Source organism: Bombyx mandarina, chromosome 22 (genome assembly GCF_030267445.1).
Source record: "Bombyx mandarina strain Sakado chromosome 22, ASM3026744v2".
Taxonomy (NCBI): domain Eukaryota; kingdom Metazoa; phylum Arthropoda; class Insecta; order Lepidoptera; family Bombycidae; genus Bombyx; species Bombyx mandarina.
This window is the reverse complement of record NC_143228.1, coordinates 6,870,449-6,894,973: the sequence shown is the minus strand read 5'-3', so window position 1 is coordinate 6,894,973 and position 24,525 is coordinate 6,870,449. Positions and strand designations below refer to the sequence as shown.

The following is a 24,525-nucleotide window of genomic DNA, read 5'->3' as shown; positions in this document are numbered from 1 at the left end:
TGGAACGAGTATATAAATACTAGGTCCCAAAATTATGCACGTCAATAAATGATCATGAGCTAGTTACTATAATACTGGTTCGAACTGACACTAATCTTTGATTGCACACACACGGTGTTCGATAGTTCTTATCTGTCCTACCGGGTCTTACTTAATAATATTATGCCAATGATGTAAACAGAATTACAAATCACTCCTGTCTGTTTAGCAATTTTTGTATCAATTATTAACCAACATTTATTGAATCAGTCATAGGGATGATGGAAGATAGAGTCATAGTTATGCGGTCAATGAATCACGAAAACAAAATTGTTTGTAACAAATATTCTTGTTATTTTGCATTGAAGGAACCTTGAGATGAAGCTAGATAGAAAAAATATAGTATGGAAACTATGCATGGATGATGAACAATTAGTACCATAAGGCTGAGGACCTAGGTCTCTGATCCACTGATCAATTGATTTATTTTTACTTAGTGACAAAGTATTATTCTGGGTTTCATGTTTCTTAAAATTACTCATTGTATTTTTACTTTTCTAATTTAGAAATGTCAACTATTGCACTGTCGATTGCAGCTATAATTGAGGGGACATCTGACATGTACTTATTGTCAATTTATCAATGTTTGATATTGATGATCACTTTGTTGGTGCAACTCAATAAATAAATGATTTAAGCTACACATACATATTATCATGCACGTTTTTTATATTAGTAGGCATCTCTTATATATAAATAAAAATTAATGTATATGATACAATATAATCTGTAATGAAATATAATCTGGCAATAAATTACGCGCACGTAATATTATGCTTTGTTGTTTACCTCTGTTCGAATCGCTCTAATATTTATAAGCGGGTTAAACATCTGTGCGATTGGTTCAGCCTACCTGCGCAGTAGGACAGGTAAGGTAATCCTGTTAGGTGGCCGTGACACGGTACCCGGCCTGTAAAGGCATTATAGCGTAGTGGTTCGTCGTGCATCCGTCTCCGATATGTGCGATACAAGAGCACGTAGACTTGCACCGACAATACAAGAGAAGCTCAGCATATTTGAAAACGGTATATACCAATGATATCTATAAGTAATTATCGTTAACCATTGACCTCTCATTACACAGCCATTAATAGAGATAGATCAGGAATATGCGTGTATGAAAGTTTAGTTCATTCGTAACCTAATTCGTGAATAAAATTGTTTCGTTTTGTCAGCGTAGTATTTCACCACGGCTAGTTGTCATTTAGCACACGTACTAATAGTGTGGTTTAAACAAAAGCACTTGTCCAGGACACGTGCACTTTCACGGCGCTTGATTACGGCACTTGATCCTCTTGACATGTTTTGATTGTTTGTATGTTTTCATAACTCATTACTAGCGTTTCATGGTGATACGTTGTTTCCATGGTTTTCGAACAATTTCCAGTATTTAGCGTTGACTAATGAATTTATTGAAATATAATTGTATTGCAAGATTTTACTGATCACTAATACACTACACTGACGAAATTAAAAATAAACATGCTTATATTAAAGGAAGATAGATCAATGATTACTTTTTGAATGAAAACAAATATACCTGTAAAGTTGATGGCTTTGATGCTGTTATTTTTGTCAAGTAAGTTCATCATCTTACTATACTGGTAATATTACTGGTGGCAAGACCTCTTGTGAGTCCGCGCGGTAGGTACCATCGCCCTGCCTATTTCTGCCGTGAGAAGCAGTAATGCGTTTCGGTTTGAAGGGTGGGGCGGCCGTTGTACTATGCTTGAGACTTTGGTACTTATATCTAAGGTGGGTGGCGCATTTACGTTGTAGATGTCTATGGGCTCCAGTAACCACTTAACACCAGGTGGGCTGTGACCTCGTCCACACATCTAAGCAATAAGAAAAAAAGTTGATGGCTTTGATGCAATTATTTTTGTCAAGTAATTTCAACATCAGACAAAAACATTCTTCCCGTGTCACAAATATGACAATTCCATTATTCGACATTTTCGAGTATCTCATTAGTTCTGTGGCATTTTGTCAGGCAACCCGCTAAGCTGAGCACAATACATCGTTGTACTCGCATTCTCACATGAATATGAACTAAGAGATTAGAACGCTTTGTCAGTTACGACTTTCTGTCAAAGGTGACCGACTGTTTTATCTAGCAACCGTTTATCATTCAAACCGCGCACGTGTAGGTACTACTGCCTCGAGTTTTAGTGCTCACATCTTTCAACATTGGAATTTGAGATGATATCATAAAGCTAAATAATCTGAAGTATAAGACTGTAAAACGTATTGAAAACATCTTGCGTATGAACTATAAATGTGGACGATGATGTTTAATGCTAATGGAATGAAGATACAAAAAACTAATTATGTTCGTAAATTCATTATTAATGCTATAAACATACTATTACAAAGATTTAGTGAACAAATAAGAAAATCACGAAGGCATGCGATTACAAAATGCGGTCACTAGAATCACGTTAGACAGAGGTGTTGCGCAACAACAATATGCACTATGCATATTGGGATTACGCAGCCCAATATTTTTTATAGAATTGAAATTCTAAAATATATAATATTATAATCGATCTCAGTTTTTATATAAGGATTATTACAGTCTTTCTAGAGTGGTGAAATTGGACTGTTTTAATTTCGAGATACTGGAATCGTAATATTTTCTATGGATAATAAATAATGTCAATTGTAATATGTTATGATTGTTCCATACTTCAAACTGCAACGTATAAGCGATATATTGTGTAATTGAGCAATTGTTCAGAACAGAATGAAAAAAAAACGGTTTTGTAATTATAATTTAATCCTTTAATGAAAACGTAATATAAAACCAGATAGTGAAATAGAAATAGTTCCTAATTAATATGCATACAGAATATTTCATTTTATCATATAAGTTACTGCACGAAGGGCACATAAAAATCAGTGTCGGTCGTAGTCGGTTGGTAATCGCGTACCTATTCAATATTCATGAAATTCTGCATACATGGAAAGTACCGTAGCATTTGTTTACTTTCTAAGTCTATAGTTGTCGTGACACATTTCAGGGCTGGCTTTATAATCTTCAGTCAAGTTTGATTTTTAAAGGCGCGAAACAAAAGCATCGCACCTTTAGAATTATTGAGACCTAAACCAAACAATGTGTTTTTTGGAAAACATCGAATAAAGTGTTCAAACCGAAAAGACGTAGAGGAAGGGGACGGAGTGAAAGAGACCGATGGATAAGCTTGTCCCTTTATAAACTACTTTTGGTCATTTGATTATCACGAGTCGCTTAAAAAGGTCGTTTTAGGTCCATTTTTGAATAAAAACGAATGGGTCGAAATAATTTTAAAGGTGCGACATTTCAAAATAATGTCGCATTAGACATTATAATATTATAAGAAAGTAGTCGACATTGCGACAATGTTGTCTCACGACACGGTCATTACGCATTCGTTGTAATTTCTTACGAGAGGGGACAGCGCGGGTTGTTCAAGATAATCGTTTAACTTTTAGTTTTTCAAACCAGTTTCCGTGGTTCGATGTGCATTCTTAACGTTATGTAACGCGAGTTTGCTGAATTTATTCGATATTATTATACTATACATTTAACTATATGGATTTTTGAAAATCTAATTATTACCCGTGACCTAATACACCACTGTACTGATAGTCATGCATTTTTGTCCTCGCTTTAATCCTCGGATAGCGACATTTTTTCCTCCAAATTAGCTTACATAAAATGTATTCGACTGCCATGATGAAGTGTCAGCTAGACTGTTATGTCTATTTCTATATCTATGCATTGACTAGTTCCGGCTTCTGGGTAAAATTGCCTCAAGATGAGAGAAGGCACTCACGTTGTCATGGCTATACCACGATTACTGTAATCTCTTAACATCAGATTGATCGTGAATTCGTTTATCCACGTACGCAAATGAACATACATATTATTATCATCCGTAGGTTTCCTATTAAAAATAATAAAGATATAAATATAGATTTCCTTGAACAAATTTGTGTTAAAGTCCATAAAGCATTTCAATCAACAGGATACCATTACTATTAAATTAATCGTCATTTTACAACTCCTTCGATCCTTTCATAAACATAGTGGAAAATGATCATAACACAATCATCCACATCGTAAAGCTGAGCTGTAAATAAACATTCAAATTCTATTCTATACGTACGGAGTAAGTTTATCGGAGCACACTGTGGACGATGCGTCCGCATGGGGACGACAGCGAAAGTGCAGGCGAATGGCCGTCGGCGTCACATAACTGGTGGCACGAGTGCCAGGGAACGCTCGAAAAGGACAAAGGAAGTGAATCGATGCATCTGTTTGCCAATCAGTAAACTGAAAAGGCACCTGCTCGTCCCGTTCCATACCGAGTCGATGTATTACCGGGTACACAAAGAAACCAGATGTTCGCTTTCTTATTCTAGGGAACTTATGTGATACACGATATGAATTGATAGTTTTTATTAACGCCGTTGGGGGGCGATTGTGTTAGGTTCGATTGGAATTCGTTTACAGGCGTTTACATAATGAATATTAGAAAGTCCAAAGATACAGCCAAAGGAATATTGGTTATTTGTCTTAAATATTATTAAAAGAAGACGCGTTTTTATTACTCTAGATAAGTGAACGAATTTTTGGCTGACTGGATGTTAAAGTGGTACTCGAAGCCTATAAACATTACAACGTGAATGCTGTCGCCTACCTTGAGACATGAGGAAGATTTTGCTGTAAATTGGCTATTTTAGTGTATTTTTCGTACCAAAACAGGCATAAGTGTGGTACCTACCCATGCCCATTCACAATACGATCTACCTACCACCTTGTCACAGCGCTTCGGAAATATCGCGGAGAGAAATTTGTTCTAGAACGAATGTAAACTCTGGTGGTACGTACAAAAACGCTGTAGTAGTTTTGCTCCAGTGGCAGATGCAATAATTTAATTTGATGACAGGATCATCCTAAATAATTCCCAATAAACTATGTCAGAAGGGTATCAAATAGAACCGCGAGGTGAGAATCGAGATACCAAACGGTTCCTTTCCGTATGAAGTTAAATATATTAAACTTATTCTTCGGAACCCCAATCCAGAGAAGGGTGCAGCGCCCCTTACGAAGCTGAATCTTTGCTTTGTAAAGCTTAAGTACAGTCATAGAAGTGCCTATCACTTCCCTCTTTTAAGTACTACAATTTTTTAGAAGCCAATTTCACTTCCCTTTCATATTACTCGAAATAAGTTTGATTCAATTTACATAGTTACTGTGTCATTATTACTATAAAACTATATTTTATTTTTTGTACATGACACGTATTCCGATTACAAAGTTTGTTATGTTGTAATTGTGGTCAGGTTTAATAATCAAACGGGCACTATAATGTATATAAAACTATTATTTTCACAGACCTAGCCTATGAACCCACTTGAACAATGATTTTGTTATACCTAACGGTGTTCCAAAAAATGTAGTAAGCAATTTTTTTTTTCATTGTAATATGTACAATGAAGACTGAGTACGCTTGAAATGTGAAGTATACTCTTCGCAAAGTCAAGCCAATGAATAAAAATCTGAACGTAAAACTCCGTCTTTTCCTTCGAAAACTTTATTTTGTTTTCAAATTGTTACTGCAGTATATGTTTTTTAACCATTGGTTTATTGTTTAAAAAAACAAGAATTACGTATACGATTGCGAGTTGGGCGGGCGGCAAGTAGGGCGAGACGCGAAAAGCTCCGTCTGCCGTTGGGGTCAACGCCCTTAGAGCCCTGCCCATGAACGCACTTACAACCTAGGGATGTCCCTCGTCACTGTTATCGATAGTTCAACAAATCTGTCAGAATGGATTCAGGTGAGGTCAATGAATCTCAAGGTCGGTTAAAGTTTACATATCTGGTTGTCAACTCTGTTTTTTATCGATTTCTACTAGACATCATGTTTTTATAAACATCTTAATGGATTGTATGCAAAGTAATCTAACGTATGACAATTCGAATGCAGATAAAACATGAAACTTTACTTAATGTGACTTATAAAAAAGTATTTGTACAACTTTTACGCTTCTCAAATTATTGAATGGTTAATTTGATTCCGTCAAATTATGTTAATTGTCGTGCTAAATTTTACATGTCAGCTTTTGCTAGCCCTTCATTTAAACATCCTATGAGGAATGAATGAGGAATTCACTGCAAACGACGCCAAGTCTAGAGCACAAAATGTACTAGAATCACGTGAGTGGATGCTCTCTCAGTCTGTTTCACGGCTTTTGAAAAATTTTCCCTTTGCCTTATTATTACTTACCTGAACAAAAAGAAAATCTTTCTATCAAACTAAACAAAGTGAAAAATATTTTATATAAAACCGATAGAAATAACAAAAACCTTCGAAGTTAAAAATAACCTATCTATGTTTGCTACGTGTTAAGTTCTTCATAAAGCAAAATCCTAGCTTTCAATATTGTCAATTAGGTACAAACCTTCTTATCTTTCTTTGGAAATATAACAACAAACAACTAATAAAAATGGAAGTTAGGATCAGAGTTTTGAGATTACACTCGCTTGAAAAATCTTTATAGATGACCGTCAGAGATAATTTTGTTCGAAGATAAGCTTGAAATCGTGGTAAAAATACTCTTGCAATATATTTATATTAGTTTCATTTAATCCAAGCATTACCTGTCGGTTTAAAACTATATTTTGTACCTACTATTCGCGTACTTGTTGTAAATGATAAGTGTGACATGTTTGTAAATCTGGATTTGACCGATGTGGTAGGCAGCTACTTGGCTCTGCCCCTGGCATTGCTGAAGTCCATGGGCGACGGTAACCACTCACCATCAGGTGGGCCGTATACTCGTCTGCCTATAAGGGCAATAAAAAAAAATGTGATGCGAGATTAAGTTTTCGCACAAAGTGTTAAAGCATTACATAATAATTGTTATTTCAATTAATTCACACATACTGTACAAGAAAGTTGAAAATACAGACTAAAAGTTGAAATATTTACCCCACTAAAATAACTGATGTAGGTATTGTGAGATTGTTAGATATTGTGAAATTAAAATTTGTAACCGAAAGATTGAGTAAATGGTATAAGTGAATAATGGTCAGTAGTCTGGATTTTTTTTAATTATTATTATCAAAACTTCTCTAAGGACTACTTTCCACGTGACCATGAAAACTTAAAGCTATTACAAAGGCAGAAATATTATACAATTCAAATAATGAATAAGATATTAAACCGTACCAGTAATTTTAATTATGTTAATACTTTTGAATTTATAATCGACGAATCACAGACAGAGATATTCGTGTGTATATTTTTCATTTTATTCTGAATATTATAAAAACTATCAATTAAGGTCGCAAATGCTGCAAATTATTGAAGATTAAGTTTTATTGAACTTGGACGTACTTCGAATGATATTTTAACAAATCTCGTTAGAGCCCTTATTATTGCATCGGAGCGTTTATCGCGGTCACTTCTATTTCAGGTGCAGCTAGTGCTTATTAGTACCATTACAGAAACGCTAGTATTATAAATACGTATTGCACAACGCTTTGAGAATTTCAGCTAAATGTTAGTTGTTTCTATGTTGATTTAAACTGGCTAATTTAATACTAGCAAATTGTGAATGTACCTCTAATCGTTTGGAGTAAATAGTAATAGTAATAGTAATAAAAGTGGATGGATAAATAATGAATAAAATCAGAAATAACTTCCAAATACAGACATTCCAAAAATTATCTATGCTATATTTTTATATTTTCCAGAATTTCTGTAAATTAAACGATTGTCTGGAAGAGCTTTTATCGCTTTTAGCGATAAGACCGCCTATTGTACAAATGTATCCGTTTTTTGACTGTTTTTTGAATGTAAATTGTATTTTGGTGTGCAATAAAGTGTATTCTCTCTCTCTCTATATCTAAGTAGAAAAAAAATCAGAACAAAAAATTAAAAATAGACCGTTTATGAATCATGACGCAATGTGCTTGAATTTAAATATAACAGGAATCTTTTTGGCAACCGCATTGAATATCCTAATTCACTTGTGTCCTTGTAACTATAATATGAGGGTCGTACCCTAATGGCTTCAACCCTTTTCCATTTACACCCTAGTTGATTGTGGACACACTATCTGTTACGACATTCAGTGCTTATGTACCAATGTCGATGAAAAAAAAAACAACATGGTTTCTAAAACGTATTTCGTTTCGATGCATTTAAAAAGTTTATTCGTCTATTGAGCCAATGAAGATCTATTAGTTTTATTGGACTTATTAAGCATACGAAGTGATGTACACTCCTTTCTTGGTCATATCAGTTGACCCCCCCATAACAAGGACACGGGAAAATTCAGATTGGAGTCATTAGTGTCATCAAGTATCATAAAGGATTGGTGTGCGCCCGCATGAGGAAGTAACTCATTGATCGAGCCACGTACGACAGAGGGATCTTCCATTCAATGTTGATTGAACACGTCACCATACCGGCGGACAGATATAATCCGGTACTGAATGTATTACAGAAGCTGCGTTGGTCTATAATAGTTATTTGTGTAAGGTCAGTCATTGACGTGTCTCTGTTTATTTTAACAACACCTTTATTACGCTTTAGTTTAAATAGTCCAGGAATGTATAATTTAAATAGTCTTACTTAATGGTGTAATGTAAATATTTAGACGTTTCTAAAGCATGACCAACTAAAATTTAGGGCAATGTGTTAAAATTCTTAAGACACTGACCATTTAGTTTTATAATTTGCGGTCCATAAATACACAGTTACCAATCCGCACGTGCCTTGAGAATCATATAACCATAGTAATAATTTCCTCATCCCATTAGGTATCTTTGGACGAACGTAAAATCGTTGCTTTATTGTATAGCGGTTACGTCTGCTTAAGATTCAGAGTGCTATAATAAAAAAGATGTACGTATGCATATACGACTAGTAGTTTCAAATAGATTTTCATCTAATATGTATTTCATTTTGAATGTACTGAGACTGTCTAGTAAATTTGATAAAGGCTTATGTATATTTTCTTCTCAGTAGTTGTATAGGGTGGGTCATAAGTTTTGCATAATTTTCATTTATTTCAATTTCAAGTACTTATTTCACATTCATATATTATTTCCAATTGTAAGTGTCATAGACATCACCGCCCACCTTGAGACAGGAGGTCGAAGTCTCAATTGCATTATATAACATTTGTCCTACCCTTCAAATTGAACGCATTACTGCTTCGCGGTAGAAATAGGCAAGATAATGTTTTTTTTTTTATGATTGATAGATTACTGGTGGCCTGGAGGCCTTTCCAGTTTCACCAGGACATGTGGGCGAGCAAAGGCTCAGCCAGGAGGGGTGGCATTTGCTAACAACTGTCCGAGCGCCTCCGAAGGAGACCTAACAACTCAAGAGCAATTGCTTCGCGAATGAATCTACTACCGGATCGGAATCGCGACCCACTGAGAAGATCCGGCGAGAAACTCAGCGGGCTGATGCATGGGTTAGGTTGCACGTCGACCTCTTTGTCGATTTCGACGAGTACGGTTACCGGGGTTCCTAAGCCTATTCCTAGTGTTAGCGCTGAAGATGTCTAATGCAAAGGTTATTGGATCTGATGGATCCGTAAGGACGTGTCTAGGGCGTCGACGCTGACTGGCTCCTGCATGATCAGGATTCGGGGAGTAGTCAGCGGCGGCAACGATAAGGCGATTATCATGACGCATAGCCTTATCGAAGTACCGTTCCGACGCTGACTTCATGTATTTCTGGACTGATTCGAGGCCCAGGTCGTCGTGTAGGTCAACGTTCCTCACGAACCACGGAGCTCCAACGGCTAACCTGCAAAAGCGGGATTGTAGGGATTGGAGGGTGTCTATGTGTGTGCGGGCCGCGTGAGCGAACACCACACTCGCATAAGTCATGACGGGCCTTATGCAAGTTTTGTAAAGTGTCACCTTGTTCCGAAGGGACATTTTACTCCGCTTACAGATCATGGGATAGAGTCTCCTGAGAATAAATGCGGCACGGTCGCGGACTGTTTTTATATGCGGGCGGAATGTCATGGATGCATCCAGGGTAACACCCAGGTACTTGACCTTCCTGGCCCAGGGTATAGGTTGGCCGAAGAGGGTGATCGGGGGGGCAAGATAATGGTATCATCCGGTGAGGGCTTATAGTACGCTTTATCTACAATAAATGCAGATTGGTCCTCGTAGTACTTTGGCTAATACCCACAGTATGCTACTACCCAATTTTCAATGAATCCCTTAGTCGCCTTTTACAAAACCCACCAGAAATAAAGAGGTGGTTCTCTAGGCCGACACCACCAACCCAACCTGTGACTGTCTAGTTATAGTGTGTTTGTGATATCTTGAAATTCGGAAAAATATATATAAAATTAAAGCATTGACCGATGCGCTTTAAAATGGACAAAGTAATATTGATAAACTTGTTTATTTATAATCAGATTTTAATGGAACAGTAAATGCGGGCCTAAATTTAACACAGTAAATACATCACTGAACGATTGTAAGGATTCCAAACGACTTCTGACGTTGTGGTATTCATTTTATAAATATATAAATTACCCAACTTTGAAAAACCGAAGGAAGTATTGAATTGGAAAATTATTAAGTGTCTTTATTCGTTCCTCTTCCTCCTCGTTTCGGTGTCCTCAATGCCGAGGACCGTGACCACCTTCTCGCAACAAAAATTTGTTGTGGATCACTTGACGTTATTTATTATATTATTATTATTATTACCTATTTAACGTGTCGGGTTTCTACCTCGTGGTCCTTTTCTATCCGTATTGCCGGTGACCATTAAATTTTCCAAGTTGCCGTCATCCTTTATGGCAATGTGGCCAAACTATTCGTTCCACAGAACTAATATGAATTAATTAAAATAAATTTAATTTTTAAAATTTATTATATTTAAACAAGAATTATAATGACACTCCATATGGCTTAATTAATGATAATTATTTGTCATTGGTGTCACTTGTATTGATATAGAGATATGTATATTATTACAGTCTCATCATTATTATCTTAATTTTCAGTTGTATCAAATCTTGTCAACAAACATATCTACATAATAACTAGGTGTCGCATCAATTTGTCTCGTCGAAGCGTACGTATGTACATTCATACATACATACATATGTGTGTACATAATATATATTTGAGAGTTGTTATTTTTATTCAGTTTAACTTCACATCGTGATCTGCAAAGTATTGTTCTTTTGTTCTGGAAGTTATAGGCGTCAGTATTTTCAATGAAATAACAGTTGACGTAACACCGCGTATAGCATTTAGTCAATGTATTGTCTTATTTGTGCCTGAGTTGTGCGTAAATAAAATTTATATTGGTGGTGGGACGTCTTGCAACGCAACTGCAATATGCAATGCTCAGATTTCGACCTCACGTCTCAAGGTGGAATCGTCTTACCATAAGGTGGAAGGATTCAGGTCGTGAGGTTTCGTGGGTTCCGGTAACCACTTAACACTAGGTAGGTAAGCTCATTCACCCAGAATTGTAATTAATTTCGTTATAAAACCGTTTATCATGTCTGCTATGACCGAGTATGTATTATGTACGAGAGCGATATTATGAATTAAGTTAGTGTGGTTTTCAATGATCTTTTACAATTAGCTAGTTCAAACGTTTAGCGGTTCTTTCATTCACGTTTCTTGCGAAAAAAAGAAGGAAAATAATAAAGAACTTGAGAAAACCGCATATATTTCACGTACACGCCTATTCATAAACCAGCATAGTTTCTGCCATTACGCACTTTTTTTTCTGTCACACTAATGATAAAGGTTTGGCTTGTGCTCCAGAAAATATGTCGCTAGAAAATGAAGACGTTCGTCGTTGGGTTCTTTGGCGGTCTAAAGACGAGTTGGAAAAGCTCGGGGAAGTGCTTTGAAATTGTTCTCAAAGACTCTTCACATCAGCGTAATTTGAAACAAATGTGTTTCTGTAGATGTCTTTGTTGTAAAGTACATGGTACTGCATGTAATAAAAATTTATCCTTATTAATTAGTTGTTGTCAGACCTTGTAACTGTATATATTAGATTAACGGGGCCATACTTAACAAGTTAACAGCCTTCAGATGGCGAATGACGTCAATTGTTTCAGCAAATGAACACGACCACGGCCTTGCTAAAACAACATCGTCGGATGGTGGGCTAAAAATACCCGTAGGTCAAAGGTTAGACGATAGCTTACCATAGAGTGACGTTAGAAATTGTGTAGGTGCGTCCGAGGTAAAGTTACTTATTAATTTATATTTTTGTTGTTTTTATTGCCTTTATTACAGTTGTCCCTGTCATACTTTGTTCGTGGAGGTTTGAGGAAGGAGGCAGACTAATTTTTAAATGTTTTCCTAAAACATAGGCACGAGTATGTACTCTGAAAGCCTAAGTATCAATTCCATTGACAGCTATCCCAACTTTCAGACTGAACCACAAGAATGCATCGTGACAGAAATAAGCGAAGCAAGCAAGGTCGTGGTATGATTTCGTGCATATTCTCAATTACCTGACTACTAGTATGTACTTAACATAGGTGCTTAGAGGAAGTATAGAAGAAAAAGTAGACAATATACTATTACTACCTTATATGGAATGTAATTATGAGATATTCTAGCTAAAAGTTACCGCCTTTAAGAGTTCTCATGGTACAATACTTAGAAATTATAATGTAGCAAGTTGCTATACTGAATTGATTGGAGCCTCTTTTATCTTGGTATTTAGATTTCTTTAATAAATTCCTAACATTCTTTATTATCATTAAGCTTAAGAAGATAATTCTTGTACACGTGTTTCGCAAAATAATGATCGTTTTAAAAAAAGTGTGATACGTGACCTTTGAAGTGGGCGGTTCAATAAACGTTCCCCGGGATTATCCAGCCTACCCTTCTCAAGGACGCTTCGTTCAGACTATTGAATAAGATGAAATGTATTACAAATAAGTAAAATTGAAATGCGTACTGTAATTTCAGAATAGAGGCTTTTTTATTGTAGCCAAGCTCATTTTATTGTACATGACTAAAACCTAAATGCGATTTAAAAACTTGCCTGTATCCATTTGACCAGGCTAATCTCAGAATCATTTGAGCCTGCGTGACTTTTATTAGGATTTAAGGGATTTTCGAATATAATATTCCTAATGGACCTAATGGTCTTCATGATTTTAAAAAGTTTATATAGATATGGTTTTTGCATAAGGTGAATATTTAAATTAGAAGTTGTCTTTTTTCCTCACCTAATCGTTGGTAGTCTAAGGGGCTATTCAAACTACTCACGGACTGTACCTGAACTCACAAGCTCAACCTGAGAGAATTTGATAACACTGGCCCTAACAAGAGCACTGCTTCGCTGAATCTACCACCGGATCGGAATCGCAGAAGTTGGTTATATATTTTTTCGTGAAGGAGCGCCAGAGCTCTGATTTTATTGACAGGTTTTTTAGAGTATAATTTAGGAAAGCATCTCGTAATATTCACAATTTGCTGTTTAATTGCTGTTTCGCGAGCGATTCGACATTTTTCATTGTGTGGTACGTACAACCCACCGAGCTTGTTGCCGGATGTTTTGAGTGGGTCGCGATTTCGATTGATGGTAGATTCTGTGATGCACTGCTTTTGCTAGGACTAGTGTTAGCGAATTCTCTCAAGTTAAGTCTGTGAGATCAACTACCCGTCCGCGTGTAGCTGGAATAACCTCTTAGGCTACCAGCGAAATAGTTTGGGAAAAAAATTGCAAGGCGCATCTAGTATAAGCGACTTTATAATGAAAACATTGCGGACCAGTATGCCACAGTTCTACAATACAGTTAACATTCAATGCTAATTTACATTTCTTAGTTAAAATATGCCGTTAGGAAATCACTTATAATAAATGTTTGATTTAATTGTCGTTAACGCAGGTAATTATTGAATTGTTTCGTCAATCCGACGGTTTTTGGTTCCGGCTCCGTGTTTGTCTGATATTTTCCGGTTTATTGCAATAAGTGCTCGTTCTAACTATCGATTGTTGTAATGTGTGGTAGAGTAACGTATTGCCTAATATTTAGAAACCGGCGAAAGTATCATAAAATTATTAGAAAATTTAGTAGTATAGCAACGTTCGAATGAAGTACATTTAACCAGTGTTATTTGTTGTCTCAATATTAACTATTTTTATGACCTCAGCCGTTAGTAATTCGACATACTTTCCTGTCATCATGAATATAACTGCGACAAAAGAAACCTTGTCGTTACGTATTCTTTAACTAATTGAGGACCTTACATAATGGTCGGCTGATTATTAATCAGAAGTTACGGGACCACAGTCATCTGAAACACTATTGCTACTACCCCTTGATCGTGTCTAGCAAGCTCATCTGCGTCAAAATGTAAATTACATCGAATGATAGTCACTTCATGCTAAAATTTATAAAATTAATTTTGGATTCAAAGATCATTGGGCGTTTTTTACCCGCTTTTTTTAAAGTCGCGAACATAAACCAAAACACTTTTAAATCATAGTGCTTCCAATCATATTTAATATTATGTGGTTATTTTAATTCATAACAATGGGAAAATGGAAATAAAAGTAAAATGAAATTCATATTTTAAGTTGACTATTTGTCCTAATTACTAAATATGACCGCTCAGTAAGTTAAAATATCACTCCGTGGTATTTTCGTAAAGTCAACCTGACTGATATATATAGAGATAACGCTCATGCCGCAGAGTTTATAAATATAATAAATGAGAATATAAATAGAGAAAATGAATTGGCTGATTACGTGATTCGAAACAACTTAAACAGGCAAAGAGTTGCATTCACGCCGATAGAGGCAAACAATCCCGAATTAAGAGATTTTCCACAATTAACTTACGACGAGCTATTTTTATTTACCTTGGGAATATACCATTTGAAATTGGCCAAATCTTATTGCCATGAACACATGCGGCCAAACGGAGTGTATATAATGGAATTATACCATCGCAGAGAGTTGGTAGAAAATAAAATATTAATACGAGGCAGAATACAGTCTCGTCACATAAGAGCAAAACGCTATTATACATATATACTAATAAATCCGGCATTGCAAGGAAGACAAAGCCTCGAAGGGTATTACTGTTCCTGTATACACGGCCGCCGCACTGTAGGGAGTTGCGCGCACATCGCCAGTGTGGTATACTTTTTATCTTGGGCTATATATCAAGAAGAATTTCACGCACCTGCGGCGTTTTTAGACGAAACTCTTGTAGATTTGGATGCGGCAGAATAAAAGTAAAGAGAAAAACATGTTTTTTTTATTCCTTTTTTCCTCTTGAATTATTGCACAAAAAAGTAAAAAAAAATATATTTTTTTAATGTCCAGTTTCTCCTTATTCCCACGGCTCACAGATATGGGACCTATACCATTGTAAACTAGATTCAATTGCCTATCCACCAGACCTAATTTCATTTTTGTTCGCTGTAGGTAAGTGTCCCATACAAAGGTGCCCGATGTCCTTTAACTATCTTAATTAAGGATTACTTAAAAATTACATTTATCATAATTTAATTATCGCTATGTGAAATCTTTGACGGGTATACAATGGAGTTTAAATGCACTCGTATATATTATAATAAAGCAAACAAAGTTACAACAGACTTTTTTTGTAAGTACAGTACGAGTATATCGGTCTTTTAAGTGAATGTTGTGTATCTGATAACAGGTATTATGTAAATAGCCGTGTGTGTTATGTCGTGCATTTGTCGGCACGAAATTGTCCGTAGGGAAACCTACGCGTCTACTGTTCCTTTAAGTAAACATTCTGTAAGAATAAATAGTCAAGTGTTTTTAACATTTTGTTACCGAATTAACAGAGTGATAATATTCGTATAAATAGTTCACGTCATTGAATTACAAATAAGAAGAAGTTGAATGAGGTATTTATTGCGTTATATTCCAGAATATTCATGAATTGTGGTAAAAAAATAACACAACGTTAAATTTATTCTAACAGACTCTTAATTTATTAGCAACAGTTAATGAAGGTTACAAGGTCGACGTTGTATCGTGAAACCGCGACCTGCTAAGTAATATAATCCTTAAAGTAGATGTAGTATAATTTGCGTCATATACGAAACAAAGACAAACTTACAGTGGAGTGAGGTCATTTTTGAACAAAAAAATATGTACATACTAGCTGATCAGGAGCTGAATTATTTATAATTGTATAGTTTAAATTCAAATAAAGTTGTTTGTAATCATTTGGTTCCAATTTTCCGAGCTACATTTCAATGTTTTATTCAGGCAGCAATTAATACAAAATAATAACCCAAACTATCCAGTATTTCTCAAATGATGCGGTTATCAATGATTATCATGGTCGTTAAGATACTACCGCAATCATTTCATATAATTGCAAAAGAAATCAGTGTGCGTTCAAAAATGTACTAAAAATTTAATGTATATAAGCCATAATATTGTATAAAACCTTTTTTCACTCGCCATCAAGTGAACTATAAACCTATAAAATTGGGACGGCTACTGTGGCAGCATGCAATGCCAAATCGATAAAGTTTAACGGTTATCTATAAGTGGTTATCGTTCATCACTGCTGCCATATAGTTTTCACGGATGGTTTCGACATACGGTAGTAAAATTGAATTCAATATATTGAGGTCGGTTACATGTTAAGTTTTCTATGGTACATGTTCCAAGCGTGTTGAAGTCTTGGTTCTTAGGTTTCACATACATATAACTCGTTTACTTAGGCCACATAAAGCGTACGTATCAAAGTCATTGTGTCGCTTCATTAATTCAATTTGTTTAAGCAAACGAATTTATTGTTTGTTGTTTTCGAGTCGCGCTTTTGTTTTAAATTTTCGTTGTTCAGTTACGCGAAAGTTGTGAAATGAATTTCAAGAGTTCATAACTGCACAGTTTCCGTTTGTACCAAGTGCCGGGAATGAGGTCGTGGCGCGAGATAACGAGCAGGAACAAGTTGCGAAACGTTTTAAACGTTCAAAATAGTATTCCCCTAGAAAGAGTTCCCACGTAATATTAGGTTATTTCCTTAGGAAGGATGCGAGAGGTCCGGGCTTCGCACTCTTATTAAGCCGAGATCAGGGGGACTTTCAACCACGGCTGTGGATCGAGGCGAATCAGGCCCTAGCTATAAAACAAAGTACTCATGTTTTCACGCCTTTAATGTGTAGTACGATTATTGTGTTATTCACTTTTACTTACATTATAGCGATGTGATTGTTAAATCCACTTGATTGTTTCACCTATTCTATATTCAAGTTTGAAATCGAATGTTGTAATACACATAGGCAATAGTTTTAATTGTTCTCCATTATGTAAGTTTTAATGTTGGGAAAAAGCGCATTTCGTATTTGCTGCTAATTAAAGACACGAAAATTTATTAATTGAATTTAATTTTAAGTCGTTTAGTGCGTGTTTGCTCATATTTCAAATATTTATTTAATTCTGATTCAAAGTGAGTTCATAAAATATGATTGCATTTTTTTCCTAAAGTTTGTATCTGAATGTGTAGATTGGAATGCCATCGACTTCATAATACCTTGATGATATCATCAAATGATTCATTAAACAAATTTGAACGGCTTGCGTCGAGTACGTCCAAACTTATGGGATGAAAACAAAATGGAATATTTCGGTTTTATTAATAAAAGAGTAGTTTGGCATATTTGGTATCTATATAATCAACTGTATTTAACTGTACTTAAGTAGTGTATTTATCATTTTATTTCTAAATTATTTACAACAACCAGCTGTTCCCATGACTTGACACTTACGAAATATAATATTTTTATTAAAACCTTAGCGTGATTCAAAACACTATACATCTGTCGATTACTCCACTTAAGTAAATTAAGATTTCTATAATAAAAGAAATATCGTTACAGTTTTTTTAGATAGTAATCAAATACATATTCAAAAAGTAAAAATAAAAAAAGTATCCAAATCTGTCGGACCTCTATTATTTTATTATTATCAATAACATACACTTTACCTATTTAATTTTCAATTGATGAATGCTTCGGTGAATAATGAATGTATTATATGAATAAATAATATGTGCTAATATCATTTTTTTATTGCTTAGATGGGTGGACGAGCTCACAGCCCACCTGGTGTTAAGTGGTTACTGGAGCCCATAGACATCCACAACGTAAATGCGCCACCCACCTTGAGATATAAGTATAGTTACAACGGCTGCCCCACCCTTCAAATCGAAACGCATTACTGCTTCACGGCAGAAATAGGCAGGGTACCCACCCGCGCAGACTCACAAGAGGTCCTACCACCAGTAATTACGCAAATTATAATTTTGTGGGTTTCATTTTTATTACACGACTAGCGACCCGCCCTCGCTTCGCTTCGGAAACATCAAAACACACATGAAACCAAAAAAATAAAATAAAAAAAAAATAAAAAAAAGTAGCCTATGTTCATCAGGGACAATGTCGGCATCTAATGGAAAAAGAATTTTTCAAATCGGTCCAGTAGTTTCGGAGCCTATTCGAAACAAACAAACAAACAAATCTTTCCTCTTTATAATATTAGTATAGATGTTATTCCTTCACCGTGGAAATCAATCGTGAATATTTGTTGAGTACGTATTTCATTAGAAAAATTGGTGAGATTGGCCTGAGATTCGAACACCGGTGGATCGCTCAACACGAATGCACCGGACGTCTTATCCGTTAGGCCACGACGACATCTCTATTATCTTATCTTTAATCTTCTCTATTATCTCTAGACTTCTCTATTATCTTATCTTATCTCTAATAAAATTATATAGTCTATAAAGTTTTCTTCTTTCAGTGCTATCTGTGGACGCTCTGAGTGGTGGCGGCGGCGTGGACCTGGTGTCCACGCTGGTGTCGGAAGCAAACCTGGGCGCCGTGGATATGGTGCAAGAAGGCGAGAATGGTGCGGGGAGTGAAAGCCTCATCGCACCACGACGACTGCCAAATCCATGCTTAGAAAGTCCACAGCGTATGGACTTGCATAGAGAGCTGCTCTTTAATCAGAGGATGTGAGTACCAAAATTTTTTTTCCATTTAACGTATTGTGATTATTTAGAGGCCATTAAAAATAAAAAATAAACCTTTATGTACAAGTCTGTCGTAAATACAATCTCCGACTAGCAGGAATAAAAGTCAGCAGATATTAATAGAAACGCTCCACGAAATTATAGTACACATAAACAATAGCAAGAACTTAAATTATAGCACATAATTTTATTGAGCTATTGTACCGGAATATCAGGAATTTTTCCCGTGGTCGCGTTACCCTTTGTCCATTGTTACAGCGAAGAGTCCTTAATAAGTACTTCAGTCTGTCACAAAGCCTTTTCGATAAGCTGTGTGTCGGAGAAGAAGCCGTCTTTTGCTTTTGACCTAATGGTCTTTATGATTTTAAAAAGTTATTTTTTACATTAAACTATAAAAATAGGAAACCAGATTTTGTAGTATTTGTGGTAATAATCTGATGAGTTACAGACTAGTTTTGTAGTTAAAAATCTTGCAGCAATAAGCTTACCATAGATTATGTACTAAAACAACGGTTAGCCACATATGACATCATACTTTGTGGTTAAACTATATACGTAAAGTAAAAACATTGTACTCCTTTTTACAAAAATTACGCGGACAGAAGAGTATGCCCACACTTATAGACAATATAGAGAAGAATATAATAATATACATTAAATCAATAAAAATGTATTTGACACAAATGTGCATTATTTATTTTGTTTATTCAAGTTTATATAAGTCAAACTTTTGTTTTTGGTTAAAGTCTGTGGTCAAATTCAGAATAGATTAATATATATTGTTCGTCTTTAATATTATTTATCTATAGTGTCGCTTTGGCAAAATCTGTGATTATAGAAGTAAAGTCTTTGACAATAGAATCATAATAATATTCAAACTTATAATTTCAATTAATTATAGTCGAATATCGACAACTGAGGGACCACTAGTATTTAAAAATATGCTAATATTTATGTTACTAATACGTTCATATTAATGAACCATAGATAATATACTAAAATATAACTATTGGCTACATCTGACAACATGCGTTGTGATTAGTTTTCAAAAGAGAGCTAATAGATTTTAACTATAAAAATTTTTATTTCACAAAGTATTTATTGTCTGTTTTAGTTAATTGATCGTCTCTTTTAACTACTTTTTGGGTTCTTTTGTTATTGGTGGTCTTTTGTTTTGGTATTTTGTTATGGTGAGGTATAACAGAAATAATGTAAAATGTCTCAGGAATAATGATAGAATACTTGTTATAATTTTATTAGCGTATTTCGATATATAAATAACAAACTGAATACTTCGTTTTTGCCGTTCCTAAGTTTAAATTCTCGCAGACAGGTGTGCCGCATCCTGTCTCGGCACCAAACCAATTATTGCACATCTGTTGCACGAACCATTGGAATTTGTGGTTCGCCAAGCTATTGGAGTTTCATTTGGATCTTTGAAATTACAATATTCTCTTTCTATTTTTACTAAATTGCACAACTCTTTTGTATGTAGTTAATTTTTAGAATTTCCAGAATTGATTTTCTAAATGCAGTCGGTTGATTACCTTGAATACAGAGTCAACCTGTTGAAACAGCCCATTTGCACATCCAATTTGATTCTCGGTTCCATCTAGTCCTGTTATTTCCGCTTCTGCAGGCTCCGGAAGGAAGCAATTCCAGTCCGACTTGCTAGCACATAATTTTTAATGTATTCTAGTAAATAGTGCAACAAACATTGATAGATTCCAGTTTAATTATTTGTTTTAATTTAAGTTTAGTTATTTTGTGTCTTCAATTAACGCGATGCGTAAGGAATAAAAATGTTTGCAAACTATGTAAAATTTCTATTGGTGTCATGAATTTCAATCATGTCGTTGAATACTCAGCAATTTCCTAATTTGGTAACCCCGGATTTTTCCCAACAAAATACTGTACATGTACTTATCTGATAGTCTATCATAAACCTACATCAATCTAACAAACAAAAGTTATTCTAAACGTTACATAAGGAACAAAGGTCACAAGTCAAAGTAATATTACCTAATTATGGTAATTATTTATAAATTAGATTAATTTTCAAATAACAAACTCGTCGATAGCTTAATCTAATGTAAACAGCGTTATTTATTCCAAATTATGTGCAACTCAAGATGCAATAACAGAAAAGCGTTAGCCTCATTAATTCTAATAATTAGGTCTAGATATAGAACGATGTAGATGACGACGGTGGCCTTAATTCGTCTTGTAAACAGAGTTAACTATACGTCGCAAGCACCAGTGACAATGTGCCGAGGACTAATTTAGCCGGGATTAAACCGAGCTAACGAACTAGCTAGCTCTAATAAGTTTTTAGCTTGGTAGTTTGACACTAACGTAAATCGGCCTAATTATGAACGCTTCAAGTAACAATAACATTTTAAAAAGTCGTGAACCTTCAAAATTTGTTGCAAAACTAATTAATTTGATTTGAGATCAACAACGCAATACGAATACATTATTACGAAGGATTATTATGGGTGACGCAACGTTAGACTAGCAGGACTTATTTGAGAACAGATGTGCAGCGAAATAAATAAAAAATGCAGTTATATGACGTCATTGCAGTAAGTGCCAACGAATAGTTCACACATGCAGGTACCGCGCGTGGGAATCCTTCGAGGGAGCTTTGCATGAAACAATAACGAATTGTGTTTTAGGCATAGTGACTGTGAGATTGTTGCGTAAATTATTTATGATAAATTCATTTGTTGACAATGTTTATGTAGGTAAATGAGTAAACTTATGTAATATCTGCTGTTTATAATGCGATCTGTATAAATTACAGTAACTTTAGTAAGTATCCGCCGAATGGAACGAATGTTGTTGTGACGCGCATTTTATTAGCCATTTGGTAAACTTTGCACAATTCGCCGTGAATGTTGATATCAGTTGAAATTCCACATTACCATATAAGGTTAAATACATTTAATGGATTCCGTATCACAACACGATATGATAAGATTACAACAACGTCGCCACTACGCTGTTTTTCTTATCTCATTCTAAAGTTTCTAATCGATATTAATGTTTATCACGCTTGTTTTCGCATATTTTAGTCTTTGTCTGCAAATTTTTTATATGTGTAAAGTATCTGCTATCTACTAGCGGAGATATGCAGTCAACGCTCATTCCGAAGCTGTAATGCCATTTTAATATGGTTTGCCCTTGTAGGCAGACGAGCATACGGCCCACCTAATGGGGAGTGGTTACCGTTGCCCATGGACTTCAGCAATGCCAGGGGCCGAGACAAGCCGCTGCCTACCGCTTAATACTACGTATATTTAAATATAAAATAGTTCACTTAATAATTAATAATAAAAATCTAACTATTGCTAATAATAGTTTTTTTTTTTTTTTTTATGATTGAAGGATTACTGGTGGCCCGGAGGCCTTTCCAGTTTCACCAGGACAGGTGGGCGAGCAAAGGCTCAGCCAGGAGGGGTGGGATTTGCTAACAGCTACCCGAGCGCCTCCGAAGGAGACCTAACAACTCAAGAGTAGCTGCTTCGCGAATGAATCTACTACCGGATTGGAATCGCGACCCGCTGAGAAGATCCGGCGAGAAACTCAGCGAGCTGATTCATGGGTTAGGTTGCACGGCGAACTCTTTGTCGAGTTCGACGAGTACGGTTACCGAGGTCCCTAAGCCTGCTCCTAGAGCTGAAGGCGTCTAGTGCAAAGGTTATTGGATCTGATGGATCCGTAAGGACGTGCTAATAATAGTATAAAGCAACCATACCTACTGTATATTTTTCTGAATTTCTGTAGATAAACGGCTTTGTCTGGAAGAGAGGGCTTTTAGCGATAAGATCGCCTATTGTACCCTCTCTCTTTCTCTCATTTCGAGAGACGTTTCTCTCTCCATCTCTCTTCGGTTTTTTTAGTCGCTATAATTTTGTTGTGTATATAATCACACTTTGACTGAAAGGTTCCCTATCACATATTTTCGGTGGTCCCGATGCGTTCGTGTTTTGTCACAATCAATTCATATTTTGAAGATCGGTACTTCAAGATCAACAATGATCGGTATGAAGAAAACCGGTGTAGCAGCGACATTGCTATCTCACTCGCGCGCTTGCATTTTAATGACGTGACGTCATATACCGTATTGTGCATCCTTGTTTTGGTCATTCGCGCCACAACAATTCCATACAAGGTTCCACTTGAACTGTTTATGATTTTTTTTTATTAGAGAATTTGGATTACAGAAATTCCTATAAAAAAATATCCTACATGAAAGCTTCTGTATCTTACATAACGGTACAGTCCTAATTCTATAACCTAATTCTTATCTGAGACTTTTTCGACTTACGACTGACTCGGTGGTGCTGTTGTTAGCGTCCCTGACCGAGGCGCCGAGGGTTGTGGGTTCGAGCCCCACACCGGGTACAAAAATCATATTATTATAATGAACAGGTTTGTTTGCTGTTTGTCTGGGTGGTTACTATCTATATAATATGTATTTATTTAATCGTATATAAGTATGGATATCTGTCTCTGGTTCCCATAACAAAGGCGATCCAAGTTGTAATGATAATCGTGCGCGATTTGTTTATTTATTATCATAATATTATTATTATATCTTAATTCCTTGTGGTATGGCCACCGTGTCTGGGTTAGTACCACTGTTGCAAGCCATTTTGTTCTTACCTATCCCGTGTAAGGTGGCCGATTAGATTCATGTTGTCATACCCGATTGGCACCAGATAATAATATGCTCTGGCCTGGTCTGGCCTAGTAAAAAAAAAAATCAATAATGAACAATTCTATTTTTCAATAGCACTACACAAGGGTTTTACATTTAACAGGACCATTTTAAAAAAATATTAAAACTTAATTTGAGCAACTATTATTATAGAGAATTTTGAATGAAGCTATTCTTTTATTTTAGAGGAAAGAATGTCCTAAATCAAAAGAGTGAATTGGAAAAGGCGCTATCGAAACACAAAGAGAAGCAGATATTGAATCAAATGCGGGAACAGCAACACAAGGATGCGCCAGGTAAGAAATTCGTTGTTTTTTTTTTATTAGATTGCTAACCTCTAAAGCAAGATATCTTGTAATTAATTCGGTACACCAAAACTATCAATTGCATTATATAACGAATTTGAAGATTGCGTAATGACGGAACAAAAGTCAATCGAGTTTCAATTTTATTATATTAAATTTCTCTTGCACTGTGGTATTGGGATCGTGCAATATTTCTCTGGTCTTATTGGGATTATTAGTCATTTGCCTTAGAATGAACAATAGCCTTAACATAAGTTTTATAACGTTTATAATATTTTGGTAACATATAATAGTAAAATAGGGCTGTGATTGAGTTCAAATCACCGATATTGTAATGTTACAATCTCTTCATTTAGTTGTCTGTTTGTTCGATCTTCACATAATGTGTTTATGGTATTTAT

General features: G+C 35.5%; 2 protein-coding genes across 2 annotated transcripts in view; both read left to right on the top strand.

Moving 5' to 3' along the window:
- The first annotated feature begins 933 nt into the window (after positions 1-933).
- LOC114249287 (protein FAM107B) overlaps positions 934-24,525 on the top strand; it is a 33,871-nt gene continuing 10,279 nt past the window's right edge. Inside the window, exons 1-3 of the mRNA XM_089737088.1 lie at positions 934-1,064; positions 18,862-19,075; positions 24,006-24,115. Coding sequence (XP_089593214.1) covers positions 998-1,064; positions 18,862-19,075; positions 24,006-24,115 — 391 coding nt within the window. The 5' untranslated portion in view covers positions 934-997. The remainder of the gene's footprint in view (positions 1,065-18,861; positions 19,076-24,005; positions 24,116-24,525) is intronic.
- Positions 6,184-15,318, top strand: LOC149500318 (uncharacterized). Its single transcript, XM_089737034.1, has 2 exons — positions 6,184-6,244; positions 14,717-15,318. The coding sequence occupies exons 1-2, from the start codon at positions 6,184-6,186 to the stop codon at positions 15,301-15,303; spliced, it is 648 nt and encodes a 215-aa protein (XP_089593160.1). The 3' UTR covers positions 15,304-15,318.